This window comes from Leptodactylus fuscus, chromosome 1, assembly GCF_031893055.1.
Source record: "Leptodactylus fuscus isolate aLepFus1 chromosome 1, aLepFus1.hap2, whole genome shotgun sequence".
Classification (NCBI taxonomy): Eukaryota; Metazoa; Chordata; class Amphibia; order Anura; family Leptodactylidae; genus Leptodactylus; species Leptodactylus fuscus.
In genome coordinates, this window is record NC_134265.1 from 82,387,720 (window position 1) to 82,411,677 (window position 23,958).

General features: G+C 40.6%; 1 protein-coding gene across 1 annotated transcript; it reads right to left on the minus strand.

Moving 5' to 3' along the window:
- ALDH7A1 (aldehyde dehydrogenase 7 family member A1) lies at positions 1–23,639 on the minus strand. Its single transcript, XM_075272336.1, has 18 exons — positions 23,365–23,639; positions 17,756–17,809; positions 17,546–17,611; positions 16,555–16,635; positions 16,322–16,445; positions 14,514–14,646; positions 13,473–13,517; positions 12,484–12,561; positions 12,198–12,295; positions 10,790–10,831; positions 7,167–7,261; positions 6,986–7,070; positions 6,005–6,111; positions 5,817–5,933; positions 4,347–4,444; positions 4,034–4,107; positions 3,504–3,579; positions 1–396 (listed from the first exon to the last, which is right to left on the minus strand). The coding sequence occupies exons 1-18, from the start codon at positions 23,554–23,556 to the stop codon at positions 342–344; spliced, it is 1,620 nt and encodes a 539-aa protein (XP_075128437.1). The 5' UTR covers positions 23,557–23,639; the 3' UTR covers positions 1–341.
- Between the last annotated feature and the right edge of the window lie 319 nt (positions 23,640–23,958).

The window sequence follows — 23,958 nt, forward strand, 5'->3', positions numbered from 1 at the left end:
TATGCCTCACAATAGAAATATTTTATGCTAGAAATTCATTTGTACAAACTGCTAAGAAACAGAAATCCTAATTTTGTTCCAGACTGATCTCTCATCACTGATGAAGATGTTGGCTTCCGGCAGGATTCTGTGTGGATTACTGACATAGCAGTGGTTACACTGTGTTGCAGATGCGCAAGCTGGTCCAAATTATTTTAAATTTTCTTGTCTTTATTCTTACTCATATGAAGAACATCAGAGTGAGTCCATCCTTCAGCAGTACTGAATTCAAGAAGTCCATGTTATGGCTCATTGTTGTACCAGGTTTCCTGAAAGATTTATCAGTACCATCTAGTGGTGATTCATTGGAACTTTATGCCTTGAGCTAGTGGCAAATCCTTGCTGTAGTTGATTGTACTAGAAATAAGACGGAAGACATTTAGTAACCACGGACAATGGAATTCAACATGACATTATATGGTACCTTCTGAGGCTTCAGTAAGTAAAGAAAAAGGGTGGATTCTGGAGATTTCTTTGAGGTGTAGGTGACACGATTGTGCAAGTGGTTGAATATAGGGCAATGTGAAAAGGCCTACGGCAAGCATAACCTTGAGACAGTTAGTGCACTGCTTCAGAGTCATGATAATCCTGATAACTTCATTTCAGACTATGGTCTTAAGTCATCCAGTAGATGGTAGCAACAAGTTACGTTTTAGAAAGTTGAAGTTTCAAGTAGAGAAAGGACATGATGTTCGGGACAGCAGACAATCACTGGGGTTCTGTAGTAGTGAAGGGGGTTGTGCAGGGCTAGTTCCAGTCTTGTGTCAGCCCTTGGGTGACCGCTTCAAGTGTCCCCTTTGTGGCACAACTCATGCAGCAATAGAGTTTTGCTATAAAATCTGCCAAAGCAAAAAACACCCAAAAGCGGGTAGCATTTGCTTTGTGACCTGTGGGAATGCTGTAGGTCTTCTGCAACTTTTAACCTTTGAATTGTCATTTGTTTTGCTTTATGAGGAGCCATCACAGACCTCTATGCTGAGATCAGTGACATCCCACGTAATATCCTGTGAGCGCTGAGGTCACTGATCAGACTCCGTAGTCATGTGTTGTGAGGACTGTCGCTAAAACAAGCCCTTTGGCACCGCTGGACTGGACAGCAGAGTATGGTTTAGATTTCACCTTCCCTGGTCTCCTGACAGTACTAAAATATCCTGCACAGCCCCTTTAAAAAAAATGGCGCAGGTACATGTGCAGTAGCAGCATGCTACTGTGCATGCACCCACGCCATTTTTTATCAATGGCAGTTCACGAGCGCCGGAGGAAGATGGGACCCGAGGACATCACTGGAAGAGGAGGTGTGGCTGAAGAGGACATCAGACCCCGAATGCCCACCCACGATAGATAAGTTTAACATTCTTTAGGGTTTTATTTTAAAACGAGGGGTTAGTTTAATATAAATTTAGTGGTGCCTGAATAGCCTTTTTAAAGACTATTCACACATATGTGGGGCTCTATCAGAATAATTTTGCTGCTAGAGCCTCTTTAAGCTCTTCTAGCAAAATTAGACTTCTACAGGACTGGCTGTGGGGTTGAGGACACAGCAACAGCACATTTAAAAGTGGTTCATTACTAAATGACTTTTTAAAAACTGGATGGAAGATTGCCTGTATGTAATGTTCTGGTACATATGAAGCCATGTAAGTGGATTTATACATATGTTCATAGCCTGGGTAAAGACAGATTTCATATGTAATCAAATATATATCCACTGTGGATTTTACAGTGAACCTGCAGCAAATACACATAACAGTGTAAAACTTGATATGCGCAAGATAGAGATTTTCACAAATTACATGAAAACCAATTAATTTGTATTTTACTATAAATATTAGGGTCTGCTGCACATTGGAATTCAGGGCATTCTGCTGATTGAGAATAAAAACTGCGCTCACACCCATAGAATTAGTATCAAACTCAAATACACATCGAGCCAAAATTAAAAACTTTGACAAAGTTTCGGGCCAACTTAGATAGATATCTCTATATCAATCTAGCCATCTATCCATCCATCTATCTATCTTAAGTCTACAATTGAGGAAGTTTTTCCTTCTTAGACAAAACGATGATCTTTTTGTATGGATAAACAACTGGAGTTTTGCTTGAACATAGAATGTGGAACAAGCAAAGCTTAAAGGGATTCTACCTTTAAAACTACGTTTTTTTCTAATGAACACGTCGGAATAGCCTTAAGAAAGGCTATTCGTCTCCTACCTTTAGACGTGGTCTCCGCCGCGCCGTTCCGTAGAAATAACGGTTTTAACCGGTATGCAAATGAGCTCTCCGCAGCAACTTCTTCTGCAGCAACTCCGCCTCTTCTGGCTTCTCTTGCTCTTGTAGTTCTATACAGGAGCATAGAGAGGCCACCCCAAAATGGCCATTTTGGGGTAGCCTCTCTATGCTCCTGTATAGAACTATAAGGGCTAGTTCACACGTGGGCAAAGGGGAGGTTTTTGACAGCGGAATTCGCTTCAAAAACCTCTCCTTTAACATGGTGGTCTATGTAGACCACTAGCTTTTTTTTTCCTCCTAGCGTTTTCCGCCTGAAGAAGCGACATGACCTTTCTTCAGGCGGAAAACGCCTGAAGAATTGCATAGAAGTGAATGGGAGGCGAAAACCGCGCGGTAAAAAACCGCGCGGTTTTTTGCACACAAAACCGCGCGGTTTTTTGCAAAAAAACGCGGTTTTCGCCTGCAGTTTCTATAGCACATATAGGAAAAAAAAACCCTAGCGAAAACCGCTAGCGAAAACCGCGTCAAAAACCTCGTCAAAAACCGCGCGGAATGCAAAAAACAGCGTCAAAAAAACTCCTCGAGGTTTTTTACCTCGCACAAATAAGCTAGGCGGTTTTCACGTGTGAACTGACCCTTAGAGCAAGAGAAGCCAGAAGAGGCGGAGTTGCTGCAGAAGAAGGAGGCAGCGCAGGAAAGAGCTCTTGGGCAGCAATGGGGATGCGCTCATCGGCCTGTCAGTGCTGGGGCCCGCCCTCATTTGCATACCGGTTAAAACCGGTATTTCTACGGAATGGCGCGGCGGAGACCATGTCTAAAGGTAGGAGACGAATAGCCTTTCTTAAGGCTATTCCGACGTGGTAATTAGAAGAAAAAAAAAAAAAAAAGTAGTTTAATGGTAGAATCCCTTTAATACAGTTTGCTACAATCTGATCTACTCCACTAGACACTTGGCATGTTCTTGCGGGCCAAACATAATTACACCACGGGCCAGATTTGGTCTGCAGGCAAGAGTTTGACATTATGTTCTATAGGATTAAAAATGTAAAGTAATTGTAGAAATTTTCCCCCTTGTTGCAGTTACCCTTTCCATCTCTATAACAGCTATATACATACACACGTTCTCATCTATTAGCATAACACTCCCCTAGTACAACTGTACTTAAGCTTATCATTGGACGCCTAAGGGTTCCAAATTTCGTATTAAAAACTGTGCTAAAATGTATTCAACTTACCATGTAGATCTTCTCATATAATGTTTCCAGGAATCGCTACCAGACTCTCTACCACCTCCAGTGTGTTTTTCACCACCTGCAATGGAAAACAAAACTCAATTTTCAAGAAACAGCAATAGAGCAGTGACACCCAGTGGACAAACTAAGAACTACAGTCATGGCTTTAGAAGCCAATAGTCAAAATAGTATGATCATGTAGAAGAGCAGAGAGCAGTGCTTGGAGAGTCATTGCTCTTCTACATTTCGATGAATAAATCTATTCACATAGGGACCACAGAACACATTTTGGTTGGTGGGTTCCCAGCAACTAGACATTTATTTCTTGTGTATAGTAATGAGCTGAGATTCTGGAACAACTACTTTACAGAAATTACAGGTTACAAAGGAAAAGGTTTTTAGATGCATACAAAAAAAAAAAAAAAAAAAAAAAAAAAAAAAAATTATGAATAAGACATGGTATGTATATATTATGAGCCTATACATTTTGATACTAATCTCTAGGCTTTTACTTTGTGAGATAAATAGCATACCAAAGGCTCCACCAATCTCCGCTCCGCTTGTTGGAATATTGACATTCACCAGGCCACAATCAGATCCTTTAGGTCTTTTATGGGGGGGGACAAAAAAAACAAAAACAAAAAAAGAAAACCCACTTAATATTGAGATAAACATACATGAAATACTGTACACCAAAGAATGTATAGTGTGTGTGTGTGTGTGTGTGTGTGTGTGTGTGTGTGTGTGTGTGTGTGTGTGTGTGTGTGTGTGTGTGTGTGTGTGTGTGTGTGTGTGTGTGTGTGTGTGTGTGTGTGTGTGTGTGTGTGTGTCAGTCAAACAATTTACCCTAGCCAGCGGAAAATTCTCCCCAGGTCCTTGGTAAAGAGGCTACTTGAAAGGCCCTGCTTCACCTCATTATTCCAGGCAAACGCTTCCTCCTCAGTCTATCAAAGAGAATTTTTTAAAAAAATCTTTAATGGTTCAGTTTTTGGATGGTAAAATAAAGACCCATGTCTGACTTTGTATTATTTATTTATTTTTTTGTACCTGTCCTCTGAGTGGAAGAACAGAATTATACTTAAATTTGCAGACAAGAGAAAAAAATTTTTTGCACATATAAACATCTAGAAGTTTTAAAGAATTTCTCCAGGCATCTTAATGGTGAAAATGTGTGATTGTAGAAGGCTTCTGCATTTATGCAGAATTGATTCTGCAGACAGAAAACCAGCCAGGACTGCCTTTTGCGGAATTCGTGGTCTTATCCATTAGCAACAAAACAGAATGCCACCACTAACATGACTAATGAAAGTCTTTAGAAAATTTTTGATTACTTATATTTACAAGAATCTTTAACTTTCTACAAAGTTAAATATGGTTATGTTCAGGGGAAAACCCCTTTAAATCTTTATTGTTACACATGTACGTCAGCTCATTCACGCATCCTGAAGGGGCTTGATGCACCACTGGATCATTGAAAAAGTCCTTTCAGCCTAAGGTTAGCAATTCACTCTTTCAAAAGATGATTCCAGCAAACTCTGACATTAAAACTTAACATTTAATGCATAATTATCCGGAATATGGTACAAAATTTAAAAAAAATGCTCATGACGACAAAAGGAGAAGAAGGCGTCCGGCGACGAGTTTCGGAGTTTAAGATGCAATCCCTTAATCAGGCTATGATTAAGGGGTTCCATCTGAAACCCCAAAACGCGTCAGTCGGACGCTTTCTTTTCCTTTTGTCATCATGAGCATTTTTTAAATTGTTTCTACCATATTCTGGATAGTTATGCATTAAATGTTAAGTTTTAATATGTCAGAGTTTGCTGGAATCATCTTTTGAAAGAGTGGATTGCTAACCTTTAAACCTTTGGCAGATTCTGTACTTGTGGATTCACCTGTAGATGGGGTTTCATCCAGTCACTGCCTTTGGGCTATGGTGACACATTTACACGCAACTCTCCTGCAGGTTTACAAGATTTCTTACAAAAGACTGAAATGGGAGCAGTCACCCTCGCTAAATAATCTATAGTGTATTTACTTCAATATTCAGGCAGCCTATGATTCTATCCTTTCTCCTCGGTATAGTTTAATCTTTCCCTCCCTCCATGTACCCCTAAACACCTCCAAACTTCTTTTTGCTCCTTTTAGGACCACTGATTGGCTCCAATCCCACATTTAATGGGTTAAGATACTGTAACTGTTTATACCATCATCCTTTTTTTCCCAATGCATCATATATTCAGACAATAACTACTGCAGACTACTTTATTACTCCACCGTTCATTATGCAAACCACGACAAAACATAAAAACTTACCTTAAATTTAATGATGTAAAGAATTGGAGCAAATGTTTCTTTATGTACAATGGGGGAATCATGAGCAAGGCCAGTCATGATTGTTGGCTCCACAAAATTTCCTGGTCGATCGATCACCTATAAGATAGAGGTGTCAAGAACCAAATAGAGAATGCAACCAAATGTAAAATCTATCTACCTTGGCTTACCTTGCCACCACATACGACTGTGCCTCCTTCACATTTGGCTTGTTCAATGGCTGACAAATACATTTCTACAGCCTGTTTGGTGTGTAGAGGTCCACATAATGTGTCAGCTGGAGAAAAGCAGAAGACAGAGCTCTATGAAGTCCAACGTAGATAGAAAGTGACAACGCACCAGGTAGGGAGAAGCAGTAAGGGATAGTTCACTCAAAACTTTTCCGCCATGTGTTTTTTTTTGGCAATGCAAGCCGCGACAGGGTGCTGATGCAGTGCATCGACATTCCATCAAGGCATCCCACGCCTGATTAGGCCCAAATGAATGGGCCTAAAGAAGAGCGTCTTGAACCACGGACGATGCGGCTGACTAAGCCGCAGAATCCGCGGCAAAATAGAACATGTCACTTTTTTCCCACTAGCTAGCGGGGAAAAAAAAAACAAAAAACGAGCAGCTACCAGTGAAGTCAATTCCACGTCAAAATCAGCCTGCAAAAAACTCAAGTTAACACTGTAAGGCTCAGAGGCAGCGATTCTGAGCCTGGTGTCCTTGACCAAGGATGTGTGTTCTGTGCTATCATTGTAAGTGCGTGAATGGTGCACCAAGTAAATAGCATACACATGTTACTTGAATAGGAACACAACCTGTATAGTAAATTGCATGTTAAAATTCCCTAGGATGACCAATATTAAAAGTAAAAAAAACAAAACAACTTTTAAGATCTAGATCTATTAGTGTTGCTGTAATTGCACAGACCACAGAAAAGTTAAAAATTTTTTACTGCACCATAAATACAGTGAAAATTAAAGTAATACAACATAATTGCATTCCTCCTATAAGATAATTATCCACCTCACCCATAATTGCCTTTTACCTTCCCCACTGACAACTCTGAAGAGATGCAATGAGGATATACTGTATCTATCATATGAAGGTTTTAAATGAGCAAAGGCTGCCACTGGAGAAGCCAGACTACTTGTAAACCCACTCACGTTCACATGGGTCTCCAATGCGCACTTGAGCATAGGCTTTGGAGAGTTTTTCCACAATCTCATCATGAATGCTCTCCTGTAAAAACTATAGATAGAAAAGAGAACATAGGTTACTAATGAAAGATAAATGACAACAAGAAAGTCCTTGGGAGTCACAAAAGTGTAAGTAATCATCCCTTACCAGACGCCTGGCTGTGGTGCACCTCTGACCTGCAGTGCCCACCGCAGCAAACAAAACAGATGGGGTAACCAGATTGAGATCAGCATCTTCAAACACTGTGGGAGGAGATCACAAGACAATGTCATTATTAAGGCCTATAAAGCCCTATTTGTCCATTAGAAGAATATTTCATCTGAAGAGAGAGAAGTAACCTACACTTAAAGAGGTTGTCCCATCTCAAGGATCCTATCTATACTGCTAGCTTATGTGGCTTTAAGACTTTTCCTAAATACATTGCTTCAGCAAAAGTTACAATCTATGAGGAAAAGGGGAGGGACACAAAAATTTAACAGTATTTATAAACAATGGTCCAGCCATCTTTTTTATAAAAACCTGATAATACATGTAAAGCGGCAGGACTCAGTCAACATCCGGTATCTGTCTGTTCAATATAAATTGCTTTAAAGTGTGTGGAGCGTGATTGACCTACCAAAAGAGTACTTTTATAGCATGCAACTGTGAATATTGGAACAACATTAGAAAACTAAACCAAGTCCAAAAAAATTGAAGCTTGAGCAAAATCTTTAGAGGCAGTCAGAAGCACAGTTTATTGAGGAAGGATGCCTCAGATCAATGGAAGTTGGTTGGAGCTCATTAGAGATGAGCAAACACTGTTCGAATCAGCCGATCCGAACAGCACGCTCCCATAGAAATGAATGGAAGCACCTGTGACGCCGACTTTGCCGACGGCACAGGTGCTTCCATTCATTTCTATGGGAGCGTGCTGTTCGGATCGGCTGATCCGAACAGTGTGCTAGAGCTCATAGCATCATGGATTATCAAGATGCAGCAAGTTTGGCTCAGGCGACATGTGGCTAGTGTAGGAAATGTGGCTAAATGTCTGCAGACACATTCAGCAAGGTCTTTTATAAAGAATGTGGATGGAATTTAAAGGGGACCAGAAGAGAGTTGGCAAAAATTGTGGATTAGCCTGGACTTGGACTAGTATCCTAGCAGATTTTTTTTTTAGTAAGTTTCAGTAATGAGTTTATGACAGCAGGTTTTACCACTTTGACATTTGGAGTGTATATTCTCCATAAATGTTGGGCATATGGAAACTGCTTATTACTGTGAACTCTGGCTGTACAATATAGCAAATACTAGTCATTTGCTTTAAGTTGCCCTATAGATAAAACACTCTCCTTTGAATGCATTGGTGCTCACATATTAGCAGACAAAAACTTAGAGTTATTGATCATCCATCAACCCACAGATGAAGGAACAGAATTTCTCAAATCATCCATCTCAATCTTAAACCACCGAAGAAGGCTCATACTTGAAAGAAAGTCATCTATCTAGACACTGATATTTCAATTTGGGAAAGAGCTTCTTACTACTATTGACAAACTAAGCTTCTCTCAAGCAGTCCACTCACAGAAAAGGCCACACTCTTGACCCAATAAATCCAGCCACTTGGTCAGATCGAATTCTTATTCAATTCTACAGCTGCCAAACACCAAAACAAAGATACAACACAACACAGAATCATAAGGCTGGGTTCACTTTTTTTTTTTTAATCTGGCCCAAAGAACGCCTCCCTCGACTAGTGCGACTGTTGCAGTATTCCAACAGTCACAGCATTCCGCTCCAGATTAGGCCCAAATGAATAGGTCTAGTCGGGAGGGAGTGTCGCACCGCAACCGGGGAATCCGCGGCAAGAAAAGACAGTCAATGGCTCCCACTGAAGTCACTCCCACTGTGAACCCAGCCTTAAAGGCTTATCTTCCCAAGGATTGAGAAACAACCTCAGCCTCCACTGGCAGAAGGAAAACACTTCAGACCCCCAACTACAGTGTGACAACTCAACAAATCCAGGTGTTCTGCTTTTGATGCACCAAAATCTTGAAACCTCAACCACCAAAAGTACAAAATATCAGTGACCCTAAACCTCAGCAACAAGAAACAGAATAAGAACAGCTGTTCTACACAGATTAACTCTGCAAGCCAAATTGCCTAAGGGTAAGTTCAGACAGGGTTATTTGTACTGGAACCGGAGGCAGAACCAGAGGCCAGAACAAGCAGTCTCCTGGAAAAAAAAAAAAAAACTCCTGAGTTGCTCCCATTGATTTCAAAGGGAGCCGTCTTTTTGGTCAGGATCTTGAGGAGAATACAGCCTCAAAATCCTGACCAAAAAAAAAAAAAAAAAAAAAAAAAAACACACGTGTGAACTTCCCCTAAGACCTACTATCCTATCACCCCAACAACTCTGTCTCAAATAGTAGTGAGTAAGTTTTTCAGAGTTTCTGCAATCTAAAATTCCATCAAGAAATGTTTTAACCTTAAACAGTCCAAAGACCAGCAATAAAAAGACGTTAAATTGATGGATGTAGTTTGACCAAGCATTGATAAAGACCGAAACATTGGCAGAGCTTGTTATTGCTTACTATTAACAGTGCAGTTATAGCAGTTTTGTAAAGAAGACCTTTCACCACATCTGTTAATAAACGCCGCTCCACTGATTCCAGCACAGTTGGAATTTTCCCCACCGTTCCAGAGCAGCAAGCACTGTTAGATATGATGCTTGATGTGACATTTAGACTCTCTAAGGTCAGAAAAGCAGTATCAGACCGGGAGGGGAAGTTGGGATTCAGAGCTCCAATCAGAGACAGCCAATGTCAGCTGAGAATCCCAGCCCTTGTCTGCAGCCAGACACCGCCCTCCTGACAGTACAGAGTCTAAATAGCATATCAGGCACCAAAATTAACAGCATTGATTGCTCAGGAATGGTGGGGGCTAAAGAAAAAAAAAAAATAAAAAATAATTACAACTGTGACAAAAATCTGAAACAACTATTAAATGATGTGAAGAACTGAAGTTAAAGGGGCTCTATCAGCAAAATCATGCTGATAAAGGCTATTCAGGCACCGTAAATGTTATATTAAACTATCCCCCAGTTTTAAAATAATACCCTAAAAAAGAATGTGATCGCGAGCGCCGGAGGAAGACGGGACCCAAGGACATCGGAGGAAGAGAAGGCATGGATGAAGAAGACGGCGCAACCCTGAATGCCCGCCCACAGTGCACAATGCACAAGTAGATCACATTCTTTTTTAGGGTATTATTTTAAAACTGGGGGGTAGTTTAATATAACATTTACAGTGCCTGAATAGCCTTTTTAAAGGCTATTGACGCATATGTGGGGCTCTATCAGCATGATTTTGCTGATCGTCCTCTAAGAAAAAAATTAAAAAAAAAAAAACTCCACCCATTCACCCAGCAGATTTCCCCCCCCCCTCTCTTCTTCCTTATAAAAAAAAAACCCAAACCTCTGAACATACCGATATAATCTGCATCATTTCTGGACATGGCCAAAAAAAAAAAAAAAAAAAAAAAAAAAAAAAAAAAAATGGAAGCAATAATATGATCTTAATCCAAAGGCTACAATTTGACCCAGTAGTAGAAACAGATCAAAAACATCCTACTGAGCCTATACAGTACATGTGAATTTGATCCTAGATCCAGCATGACTTTTGGCCTGCTGTTTCCAGCAATCAAGAACATAGTGAGCTGTTGGATGCAAAGATTACATGACATGATCAAGCCGCTTCTAAAGAAGCCATCCATGGACCCAGATGCACACTTACCAACAATGGCATTGTTTCCACCAAGCTCAAGCAACTTTCGTCCTAAAAATAAAATAAATAGTCAGAACCCTCAAGAAGAAAACCACAAACTACGAAAGTCCTGTACAGGTGTTATATTTCAACAACAATTACAGAAATCAATGGTACAGTGTGTGCATATGAGGATTAGCACCATTTGTAGCCATTATATGACTGGCATTCTGCATTTATAGCAGTTTTCCTCTCTGCAGGCTCCATTTATAGTTTGCAGTTCTTTCTGAGTTGATGGGCAGAGATTGCTATGTGGTGTAAGCAAGACGCAATCCTGTCAAACTGATATACAGAAACAAACCATGTTGAAGTCTGCCTTCATCTCCACCCCCTCAAGCAGCAGGGAAACCTAGCCTGAAGAGGTTTTACAGAGAGAAGAGCGGTAGAACGTTTTTGTTTTTTGTTCTTTTCTACCCACAATCATAGTCCTAGAGGAATACACATTTAGCATTTTACTAAGAGGAGGTAGTAATTTATTGGGGCAGAAACCCTGACTTTCCTCCCACTTAATTTTTGGGCAAATTCCCACCTTTTAGGAAGGCCACCAAATGAAGACCCCTGCAGATCAGCAGTTTCCTAGAGGGTGCAATTCCCACCATTGTTTACAACTAGTGAGCCATCCAGGGTCCACCTCGTACTTTTAATAGTGAAAGTCATGGGCAATACCGAGATGTCCTATAAACTTGAAAGAGACAGTGTCAACCACTGCTACTAAAACAGATAATTTGTAGGGTCCCAAAAGTTGGACCCAGTCAGAAAATTTTTACCTGGATAACCCGGTACTTTTCCTAGATTTTACTTCACATTACGCGGCAGTTTATGATTTCTATGTACCCGTCAGAACTACCTCAACACTAAAAAATGATGCATTTACATTGCATCTTGGGGATGAAAAGCATCACATGATGAAATTATTGTGCCCTACATTCATTCAGTGGCTTTCCTAGTGAGAACTCAGCTACACTTTAGCTGAATAAAATAAAAAAAAAAAAATACAGGAGTCAAAACTGCTGAACAAGCATTTGGCCAACAGCTATTGAATGTGTATGGGAACAATAAATGGTTATAAATATGGAAAAATTCTACTTGATCTACTTGACGTAGGTTAATGTGGTACATTATGCCCTGTTCATGCAAGAATCTACGTGGAATAATGATGAAGCTGCAAATTTGAAAGTCTATAGCTCATAATTCGAAAAAGATGCACAGAAAAACTACTGAACAATGGGGCTAAACCGAGTGCAGACCTGCTGGCCAATCCAGAGCATTTATCAGAGATAGCCACAAAATCCATGGCAGACATGTTAGTACAGTCTTAGTGGTTCATGCAATCACTGTAAAAGGTGAATCATTTGATTTATTTTTCGTCAAAACTCACCAAACCTTTCTTGAACTTTCAAAGCTACTTGTTTTCCCACATTTGTACTGCCAGTGAAGGACACCAAGTCAACACGTTCATCTTTAGCTATGGCATTGCTTAAATAGAAATAATCATCATGCATAAGAGAATATATATTATATACACACAAACATACCCTAATAGTAAGCTTTGAATTGAAAGAGGAAAAAAAAAAAAAAAAAAAAAAGTCAGGTTTGAGGCTTTTTTTTTTTTTTAAAGTTTTATTGCAAGTTTTAAGTACTAGAGATACACTTTCTTTACTCACCCAATGTCAGCACCACCACAGGTTAAGGAGCAGATTGCACCTGGCAACTTATTGTCTTCTAGCACCTGGGCAACAATTCTGAAATGTATAGATGTAAGATTAAAACACTGCATTATTAAAGCACATCTCTAGCTACAAACAACTTTTGACGGATGTAGCTATAAGAAACTTGTCACTATATCTTATTAAAGATCTTCACTTATGAGGCTAAAGCCCCACACATCGAATTGTGGACCAAAAAAAGATTTTTTAGAAAGTCCAGAGTTTCTCTATGAACTTTCTGCCCCTATTATACCTATACAGAAAATGCCAAGGTTTCTGTAGGTATTAACATGCTGTAACTTACAAAAACAATAGTGTTTGATATCGCAGCAGATTTATTAAGATAATTAATTGTGTTAAAATTATACTACGGTTTAAAGTCATGGCATATTGCCATGGTTAGTAAAAAGGACTCTTTGCTCCTTGGCAAGTCTAAAATTATGAATAATATTTAACCTGAAATAAGGTGCATGTGCGGCAATACACCGTTTTGGGGGATTTTTTTTTTTTTTTTTGGGGGGGGGGGTTAAGGAGAGTTTGTTATTCAGTACTGATCTATATAAAAAAATAAAAATAAAGTTACATAAAGTCATTGTGGGTAAAAAAAAAATAAAAATATGCAATTCTATTCTCCAGGATGTAATTAGGAGAACAGTGCACTCTGTACGCCACCCTCTAGAGGGCAGCATCCTTAACATCATGCATGACTCAGTTAAAAAGTGTTTTTAATCATTATGTGGATTTAATTGCCAAATTAGTATTTCTATCTCAAAAGGAACAGATTCCCAGCTATGGACAGCACTGTTTTGGCCTATTGGACCTCCTCAGCATAGCGTAGGGATACTGATTTGGCAGAGTGAGAGACTATAGACCGGGGGATAATCGTACACATCAGGGAGAGTGTAAAGTCATTATATAAGACACTCTTTAAAAATTGAAACACTTACTTGGTCACCGCCACACTGGTCAGAGACGTGGTGGGAGCACCCTTCCTAATCAAGGGAATCAGATAAGAAATAATGAAAGCACTAGAAGAGAGTTCACACAGGTTGTCAAAAAAAAAAAAAAAAAAAAAAAAAAAAAAGGAGAAGAAGGCGGCCAAGGAAGAGCAAGACAATTTCAGCAGCCCAATCCTTTTGTTCCAGCAGTGGCTTATCTCTGTAAGAGGTGTCTGACCACAGCTTTCCCATTTCTCCTTGTTCAGAGCATATGCAATTTCGGCCAAAAAAGTGAATGTATATAGGGGGAAGTCGTGTAAAATAACTGACATATGTGAAGTTTACAACCAGCTTTATTATTTATTTATTTATTTTTGGGGTAGGGGGTTTAGTTCAGTTTGCACCACAATGCAGTGTACATTACAAAACATACAAATGCAAGTTTTTTCTGGAGGTCATTATTTTAAAAACTGCGCAACGCTGTCTACTGGTCGTGATCAGGATGAGTATTCAGCCTCTATATCTACATTATATTAAAGAGGGTTCTCCCATTTGCAATTTCTTTTGTAGGGGAGAAATTGCAGAGGAGTCAAGCTAATCACAAGTACAGGATTGCTCAACGCCTTGTTTTGAATGTAATGGTGGATGGCCCCCTTTATTTAATCTCAAAGGGGCCACTGAAGATGCCCAGAGTACAAAGCTTGACCATCTCTTAGGTCTCACTGAAATTAATGGAGCAGGAGATCATTTCTCCATCTACTCCAGCAAAACAACCCATGTTAGAATCACACCAATTTATTATACCCCATCTTACGATACATTGTCAAAATGGGAAAAGCCATTTAGCGTTAAAAGGTTTTTCACTTCATAATAAATAGGCTGTTGAGAAGTTTTAGGTTTTTACAAGATTAACTTTACAGATTAGTTTTGTAAAGGATCCCAGGTCCCAATGAATAGTTTATAAATAAAAGGATGAATTCATATGCATAAGATTAGTTGCAGACATTTCTTCAAATTCATCTAAATAGCTGTGTCTAAATCCTTTCTTACCACAGACAGACATCTCCACAGATAAGAGCAAGAGCATTGTTCCATCCATATACCGCAACAGGGAAATTGAAAGCAGTGATAATTCCCACCAGTCCTACGGGATTCCATTGTTCAATCAGTGCATGTCCAGGTCCTACATTACAATATATAAAAAAAAAAAAAAAAAAAAAAACAAAAAAAAAACCACACATTAAAACACATAAATGGTGGTGTACTATTCTACATTTGACTAAAATTTAGTCTTCATTGCAGCTAACAAAAAAAACACATTTTAAATATTCATACTATGGAAGACAAATTACAGATATAACTCAACCAAAAGAAATTACTGAAAATTTTAGGACAGAACAGAAAAGGCACTTGCTTCATCCCTATAACACCTGTCTCCGAGAATTGCTAACACACACAGTCCTACACCCTAAAGCCACCCCTCATGAAGAGACCACCAGAATAATATATACAAAGAGCTGAACGGAGTAAAATGTGGGCCTGAAATCTGTAAAATAAGTGTTGTAATTATCCAGCAATTGAAAGGGCTGTCCAAGACTGGATAGTCAAGGTCTATTCTTAACAAGGTCATTCATATCAAATTGGTGGGGATCCAACAGCCGTCACCCCCACCAATCAGTTTCTCAGACAACAGAGCTGAAGAACAGACAGGTCTGCACACTGTATGTTGCAGTGATGGCAAACCACTTTGAGACCTAGTGCCCAAACTGCAACCCAAAAAATTATTGTGGAGTTCCAACACGGCAATTTAACCTTAAAACTCTGTGGATCCACAACTGCGGACAATTATGGACCCACAAATTACAGTTGTGTGAATGGGGCTTTACAGAGCTTGGACTGAAAGGTAAAGGTCTCTGCGTTTGGTACTTTTGAACAATTAATGTTCACTACTTACATTGCACAGGATCCGTTTTATAGTGACCGTGCAGTGTTATTACAGCCTGTACTAATATCAAGTCTTCTATAGAACAGAAACTGTGTTATATAAATAGTGAGGAGCCCCCACACAGGATTATACCTGTATACTCCACAGTAGTCCCTCTCCCCACACAGCATGAAATGGTCCATAGTAGCCCCCTCCCAAGACAGTACACACACACACACACACACACACACACACACAAAATATACTTACCTGAAGAGCTGCCAGTTGTCCTCTGTTCTGTTCACTGCGCGCGGTGATGACTTACATCATCACGCCCGCGCCACTGCAAAAGTCATACTCTGTAGTCCGTGTAGGCCTCGCGTAACGCACAGCCTACACTGAAAGCTTTCAGCTGGATGTGCATTTGCACAACCAGCTGAAGGCAGCAATCACTCACTAACGGGGAATCCTGTACCGGATTCCCAGTTAGTGAGCGATCCAGGCGACTGCACGTGTGTCGGCAGAAGGGGCTCTGCATGCCCTCTCTTCCACGCATGCCATAGGTTCACAATCACTGGTATATTGGGTGTGTTGCACTGTTGTAGCTCAGCTCCTATTTACTTGTCATTATATATAGTAGACCAAATTAAGATTTTTTTTGTTTGATATTTTAGAAAGTGAGACTGAACCTTTAGTTTTATTGTGAACCCAGAAACCTTGTTCAAAGGACAAACAAAACACATAAAATCTATGGATTAACAAACAATATGAAATTATAGACTAATGCACAAGGTAGAGTGAGCCTTGTGATGGAAGCCAAATACAGCAGGACAGGGAATCTCTGTGGTCCTGTACTAGAGTCAGACTCCTCGTCCTGCCATATGCTGCTCTGTTAGGCACCACATGACAAGAGTCTCACTTAAAAACCACTTACTTTCTGATGGTAATATGGGTCCACCAATAATACGGGAAAGGCCTACAGCATAGTCACAAATATCAATGTATTCCTGGACTTCACCAATACCTTCCACTAGAATCTTTCCCATTTCCAAGGATTCCTTTAAGAGGAAAAATGAAACAAAAATAATGAGTAGATTATGAATATCAGACACCACAGAAACAATGTGCATTTCAGGGCTGTATCAATGTTTCTGATCAGTTCCATACCAGATGTCCTAACAGTTTGATCTTTTTTCGAAGAGCATCTCCAATTTGGCGCACTATTTCACCACGCTTAGGAGCAGGAATCTAAGAACAATTAAACAAATAGAATGAAAGCAAATTAGGATTAATGGCCTATAAAACACAGAATAACACTGGAAAAGGCTAATAAGTATCAGAGCTGAAGATTTTAAGGGGTATTCCCTCAAAAATAATCAAGTTTAGATTTGTAGACAATTTCTGTCCCAGGGACAAAAGACAGACTAAATATTCAAACAGATCAGTCTAATGACTGACAATGGATTCTTGGGGACCCCACTCACAATAACTATCGAGTATCCATCATTTTCTGGAAGACAATCATTCTTTCAGGACTTTTTCCATCCATGATTTAGACTAGAATTGGTTTCTGTTTATTATACTCTGAGGTCTGAAGCGCTGGATGAGCCTCAGACAAATCTCTTGGGAGTTCACCCAACACTTAATGATACTGTAAAAGGGGCATGACCTAAATAATCACCATTAATGGTAATTTAGGTAAAACATCCAATTAATAAAGATATTTTGGCTTTGGTCGTAAGCGCCCAGCCCTATTTCAGAGGGAATAGCAGAGTCTGATTAGTGTATAAAGGTATATTACAAAGTTTCTTTTATTCACTTGTAGGTGCGACAGTGGCCTAAACCTCCTGACTTTCTGAATTTCCGTTTGTATAATTTAGTTTGTTTGCATGAAACTACTCTTACAGTACATACATAATGCATTTATACTGAAATTAGGGCTGAGTTGAGCAATACTTTTTTGCATATAGTCCTAGTTTTGCATTTTGGGAAGTTTAGACCTTATAAAAAAAGCAATGTACATAAATCTCAGGCCCATTTTCCCATAGAAGTTTAGTTACCGGTAAGCGGTCTGTCTGACAATGGTTTCCCACAGCATTGAACAGAATTGTGAATAAAGTTCTGGACCTCAAGCTTTCAAACCTTTTCTTCTACTCACATCTGCCCAAACTTTCCAGGCCTCTTTTGCCTTAGTGACTGTTTCATTATATTCCTCAAGAGTGGCCTGAAAGAAAGACACGATAGTTAGTATTTTAGTTCTTAGTCATTCTAAATTATAACATTGCTGCAAGACTTCCCATAAAAAAAAAAAAAAAAAAAAAAAAAAAAAGTTTAAAAAAAAAAATAAGCCACATTTCCTCTATATTACCTGTCTAACTCTGGCAATTGGCTGGTTGCTAGCAGGACAATAGGATGTCACCACCTGGAAGAAAGAGAAAATAATCAGACACACACAGGGGAGAAAGCCATAGCCAATATAGTGCCTGGGAGAGATCCCCCTTGGGACAGTACAACACCTGGTCTGGCAGCTGAAACTGGGGTAAGACACCAGGCCAAGGACATCCTTTACCCCAGTTGCAATTGCCAGACCAGGCACCCAACCCTAGGGAGATATCATCCGGACATTACGGTTGTAAGCTAGAGAATCCCATCCCGACTTTGCGTTAAAGTACACACAGGACACCATGTGGGGCCTAAGGCTGAGTTCACACGGAGCTTTCTAGTCAGGAATCCACCTTAAAATCAGCCTCCAAAAAAAAGCTTCCCAATAGAACTCTATTAGGAGGCTTTTTTTTTTTTTTTAGAGGCTGATTTTGAGGCAGATTCCTGACTAAAAAAAAAAAAAAAAATCTGTGTGAAATCATCCTAGCCTACAGGGGTTCTCATCTCAGGAATTCAGCTGGTGTCTGGTCCCTTCCAATTCCTGATTTTCAGCTCATTACAGGGGTCATCTCTGGATTTACATACATAACAAAATCACTGCTTAAACTGTTAGGCCTGTATCAGGGCTCAAAAACAGAGACCGAATGTGTGTACTGAGAGCAGGAACTGTGTAATCTAGCCTGCAAACAGGTCTGTAAGCTAGGCAACCAGCTGTAAACACCAAGGATAAAGATTTAGATGTATTTGACAAAAAACCTCCGTTCTGCAGGTTTCCGTTTCGTGCACAAAACAGAGGCAGGAGACGGAAACCTGCTGGCATCTTTCAAACCAATTCATTTGAATGGGTTTGAAAGCTGTCCGGCCGTGAGCATTTTATGCTCTCCACGGCGAAACCGGTTTTTTTTTTTGTTTTTTTTTTAAACCGGACACAGAGTCGGACATGTAATACTCTGTGTCCAGTTTAAAAAAAAAAAAACTGTTTCGCTGCGGAGAGCATAAAACGCTCACGGCTGGACTTGGCATGACAGGTTTCTGTCTTCTGCATGCAGAAGACGGAAACCTGATAACAGAGTCCAGACGCTGGTGTGAACACAGCATAAGACACTTCAGTTAACTTAAGGTTCATGGCTGAATAAGATTCTTGAGATGAGAATACCCCTTTAACAAATGAATTAGACTCTTTGCTGGTGCTCAGTGCTGCTTTGTTATGAACTGCAAGAGGGGGGGGGGGGGGGTCAGATGGTGTTGCAAAAAGAGCCGAATTTCAGTTTTAGTCTGGAGTTACACTTTAACACTATGTAATTTGCAATGAAATTAATCTGAAACAAGCCAAGAAATCACTTATTAACCTTATATCTGAAAGCTCAGCAAAGTAAATACAAAAGGATAAACTTTGATCTCCAGAGGGCAAAACACTATGGCTAATAAAGTGATGCCGACAGTGAGAAGTACAAGGCAACCAAAGACACAAAATGACTACTCAGACATCCACAGACAGAAGACCAAGTCTGGGTGCACTCAGACTGCTATCTGTCTATTTGTGAATTTTTTTGTACTACTTTTTTTTTTTTTTTTTTTTTTTGAGTATTAAAAAGAAAAAATAAATTACACAAAAATAAGGCGGAAGAAGGCACACGTTGAAACATACGTTGGGGAGCGTCAGGGGACAGAGCAGTGGACTCTTATGAGCATAGATGGGTATGTTCCCTTCTTTTACCTACATGTTTCTCTTGTGGTATGGTATAGTTACATAGTTGCATAGTAGATGAGGTTGGATAAAGACATGAGTCCATCAAGTCCAACCTATAACCCTACAATCCCTACAGTGTTGATCCAGGGGAAGGCAAAAAACCCCTGAGGCTCATGCCAATTGCCCTATTTCAGGGGAAAAAATTCCTTCCCGACTCCAAATATGGCAGTCAGTATAAAACCCTGGATCAACGTGTCCTTAAAATCTAGAGACCATAACCCATTATATTTTTCTCTTCAAGAAAGGCATCCAGGCCCACTTTGAACTTGTTCAGTGAATCCGCCATCACCACTTCCTGGGGCAGAGAGTTCCAGAGCCTCGTTGTTCTTACTGTATGCGAGTTATCTGTTGTGCTACTACATTGTATGTTAGAAGTCCTTGCTGGCTTTTATGGTCCGCAAAAGTTAGGGCCCCTTCACACGGAGTATACGCTCGCAGATTGTGAACGTGTAACACGTTCCGAACCAGCAGCGTTAAAACAGATCCCGTTGCTTTCTATGGGAGCCAGCATACGTGTGCTCCCCATAGAAATGAATGGGCTGCTTTTTTCCCTATTGCTTTCAATGTGATACGCACATATGCCGGCTCCCATAGAAAGCAATGGGATCTGTTTTAACGCCGCTGATTCGGAACGTGTTACACGTTCAGAATCAGTGAGCGTATACTTTGTGTGAAGGGGCCCTTAGTGTTAAAATAGCCTAAAGGTTAAGGCCCCATGTAACTAAAAGCAGCAACAATAAACAGTGTGGAAAAAAACGTGTCAGAAGCGCATTGCTTCCCCCCCCACCCGCCCCAGTGTTTTGATTGCATTTTCCTCTGTGGATTTTTTATGCCCCTATTACAGCTATATGAAAAACGCCAGCATTTCTGCAGGTATAACTGACATGCTAAGATTTTCAAAAATCGCAAGAGCTTCTGCAAGTGCTGCTTTACTGATGCAGATTTTTTTTCCCCCGCTAGCAGGAAAAAGTAGTGAGATGCCCCTTCTTCCCACAGCTCAGACAGCCGCAGCGCGAGACTCCCTCCTGATTAAGCCCAGTCGTCCAGACTTAATAAGGATAAGAAAGCCATGATGAGATGCCAGTGCACTGCATTGGCATCCCGTCGCGGCTAGCCGCGTGGAAAGTTCACACGTGGAATTTGGTTTCTGCCATGTGAACGTAACCCAAAGATCTTGTGTTTTCGCAATGTGGAACTTCAGCCTAATGCAGTTTTCATACTACCAATGTTCAGTCTGTCATCTTAATCAGAATAACAGACTGCAAACCTGACAGAATGGCCAATGTATGGAGTATGGAGATTTCACGCTTTTCAAAATGAGAAATGCAACATGTTGCTGAAAAAAAAACCGGAATCCTGATGGAAGAAAAGAAATACGGATAATGACTGATGCAAACAGTATGAAGTCACTGAGAAATCTAGCTCTTTGGGTGTTACTTTTCAGTATAAAAATGGTTTATGGTGTTGTGCTGGTCTACAGAAGCATCCTCTGGCGGGCCTAGGATCTGATAAAATAAGGCACTGCACATCTCTTTTGGGGCTTTATGTTACTTTTGGCTCAATCCCTATTTTTGCCTTTGAATAGTAGAATACAGATAGCCCTCAGAGGCTTATAATGGGTTTCTTGAAATCCAGAGTTAGGGCTCGTTCACATGGGGCAAGAGGGAGCGGATTTTGGCGCTGAATCCACATCATAATCCGCCTCCTCCCAATAGAGGTCTATGTAGACTGTCTGCTCACGGAAAAAAAAAAAAAAAACAAAAAAAACAAACAAACTGCCCTTTCATCAGGCAGTGCAGCCACAGCACGAACCTGACTAGGCCCATTCATTTGGGCCTACTCTGGAGCGGGATGCCGCGACTGTCTGAAGCCATAACAGGCGTATTTTGGTCCTAGTCTGACACGGCTTCCGTGTCAGAATCATGACCAAAATACGCCCCCCTTGCCCCGTGTAAACTAAGCCTTAGGGTCCATTCACACGTAGGAAAATGGTGAGGAATTTCAACACTGGAGAAAAAAAAAAAAAAAGCCTCCCATTGAATTCAATGGGTTAATTTTTTTTTCTGCTAGCAGAAAAAGGAACCCATTGAAGTCAATGGGAGGCGCTTTTTTTTCCCAGCGCTTAGATTCCACACCAAATTCCTCACCATTTTCCTCCACGTGAATGGACCCTAATATTATGGTATCACTTATTTGAGAGTGTCTGTCAGGAGGAAGATTGTCATTTCTGTGATGACAAGGCCTTTTAGGATGGCTTCTACACTTTCTAAAGATGCCATTCTTATTCATGAAAGTCATGAGCTGAAAAGGGCTTTATGGGTGTCTTCTCTGCTCTAGATAACCAGGTGCAACACAGAATAAGGAAGGCATCTTTGGAAAGTGTTCAAGTCACCTTACAAGGTACTGTCATTAGTTTGATAAAGATTTTAAAGGGGCTCTATCAGCAAAATCATGCTGATAGGCTATTCAGGCACCGTAAAAGTTATATTAAACTACCCCCCAGTTTTAAAATAAAACCCTAAAACAGATTGTGATAAACTTACCGAACGTGCACGCTGGGCGGGCATTCAGGGTGGGCCTTCTTCATCCACACCTCCTCTTCCTCCGATGTCCTTGGGTCCCATCTTCCTCTGGCGCTCACGAACTGACATTGCTTAAAAAAAAAATGGCCTGGGCGCATGCGCAGTAGAAGCAGCATGTCAGTTCGTGAGCGCCAGAGGAGGACGGGACCCAAGGACATCGGAGGAAGAGGAGGCGTGAATGAAGAAGGCGGTGCACCCTGAATGCCCGCCCAGCGTGCACGTTCGGTAAGTTTATCACATTCCGTTTTAGGGTTTCATTTTAAAACGTGTGTGTGTGTGTGTGGGGGGGGGGTTGTTTAATATAACATTTACGGTGCCTGAATAGCCTTTTTAAAGGCTATTCACGCATATGTGAGGCTCTATCAGCATGATTTTGCTGATCGAGCCCCTTTAAATAGAGTCTGTCAAAAGGAAGCTGCTTCTACAGTTTCCAAAGAGGCCTTTCTCATTCTGTATTTCAACTCCATTTTCATGGAAACCAGTATTTTTATGCAAATTAGCCAAGAAGGGCTTAAGGGGAAATTTTTATCTTGCTGGGCTTCACCATCTACACTAGATAACCGACCCCAGCTCCACCTCCCCCCCCCCACTGGCCATAGAAGCATATTCCATTTTGTAACGGGGTCTACAATTAGGGGCAGTTATCTAGTGTGAGAAGAAACATCTCTAAAGCCCATTTCAGCAAAATAAGAAAAGCATCTTTGGAAAGTGGGTAAGCTGCCTATCACTGAAGTAATGGTCCAGATGTAAACAGAGCCTAAACGTATGTTCACACATTACACCAAAAACAGGCCCTAATAAACTACAGAAGAAAAAGTGTGTGTGTCAAGTCTGAAAACATGCTGAATGATTTTTGCTTCATTCTCACCGCAAATACTAGTACAGAAACATTTAAAGGGGGATTACAGCCAAAACCATTCAGCAAGGAACAGCGGGAGTTTGCCTCGGAAATAAATTAATGGGTAAAATGAGTTGTATAGGTTCCTGAGGCACATCCATGTATCAGTACATATAACTTTATAGCTGGACGGGTTATGTCGGTTTTCCAGGTAAATAAACTACTCTAAGTGACATGTATATACACGCTTAGAGACAGAATGCAGCTGCAGTATGTAGATATACCGAACAAAGCAAGAAAGAGAGTACATTGTAGCAGAAAATCCTCTCCAGTCATGTACTGTGCTATAGTCACAGAGCCTGAAGGGCCAGGACTTGTGTCATCACTTCTAGGCGTCTAAACAAATTTTGCAACAGCACGCTTACCTCTCCTTTTCCTCCCCATGCACCATTGTACACACCATCGTTCTCCTCGCTCAGGCCTAGCTCTTTCAGCCATGCATACTGGGGCTTGTGAATTAATAGAGTAGACATAGCGGAGATTTGTCTGCAGCAGGAAGAAAAGATTTTCCTCTTCAGCACAAAATGTCTGGATAGTGGGAAGGTTAAGAGCAGCATGGTGAAGGCAGAATATGAGCTGCAGCTGGCTAATGAGAGCTACATAAAAGGAACCACCTCCAGCTTGTAAGCCGGGGATTGGAGAGATGCAGGCACAGCCCTCACATGGCCTGTCAGCTCACACAGCTCCACTCTGCAAACACAGGCACAGCGCCACCTGCCGCAGCTCTGCTCACTACACCTTTTGTCTTTAGTACAGATTGATACTTTTCTGTTCTTTCTACAGCAGCAACATATTCTGTAGTGCTGTACAGAGACTGGTGTCTGTCACATCATTGCACGTCCCAAAGGAACTCGCAGGATAACTTCCCCATCTCAGACCCAGACACAAAGATTCTGTTTGCACAGCACTTCATTTATTAAAACATTTGTGCCTTTTTTTTCCAGCTGTTATGTTGCCCA

What these genes read in the sequence shown, in the direction of transcription:
- ALDH7A1 (XM_075272336.1), bottom strand. Translation starts at nt 23,556, where the DNA reads ATGCTGCTCTTAACCTTCCCACTATCCAGACATTTTGTGCTGAAGAGG. An exon ending in GAAAGTTCAAGAAAGGTTTG is followed by an intron (nt 10,832 to 12,197) that starts GTGAGTTTTGAC and finishes TTTTATTTTTAG; the next exon opens with GACGAAAGTTGCTTGAGCTT. An exon ending in AGAATTTTCCGCTGGCTAGG is followed by an intron (nt 4,108 to 4,346) that starts GTAAATTGTTTG and finishes CCCCCATAAAAG; the next exon opens with ACCTAAAGGATCTGATTGTG.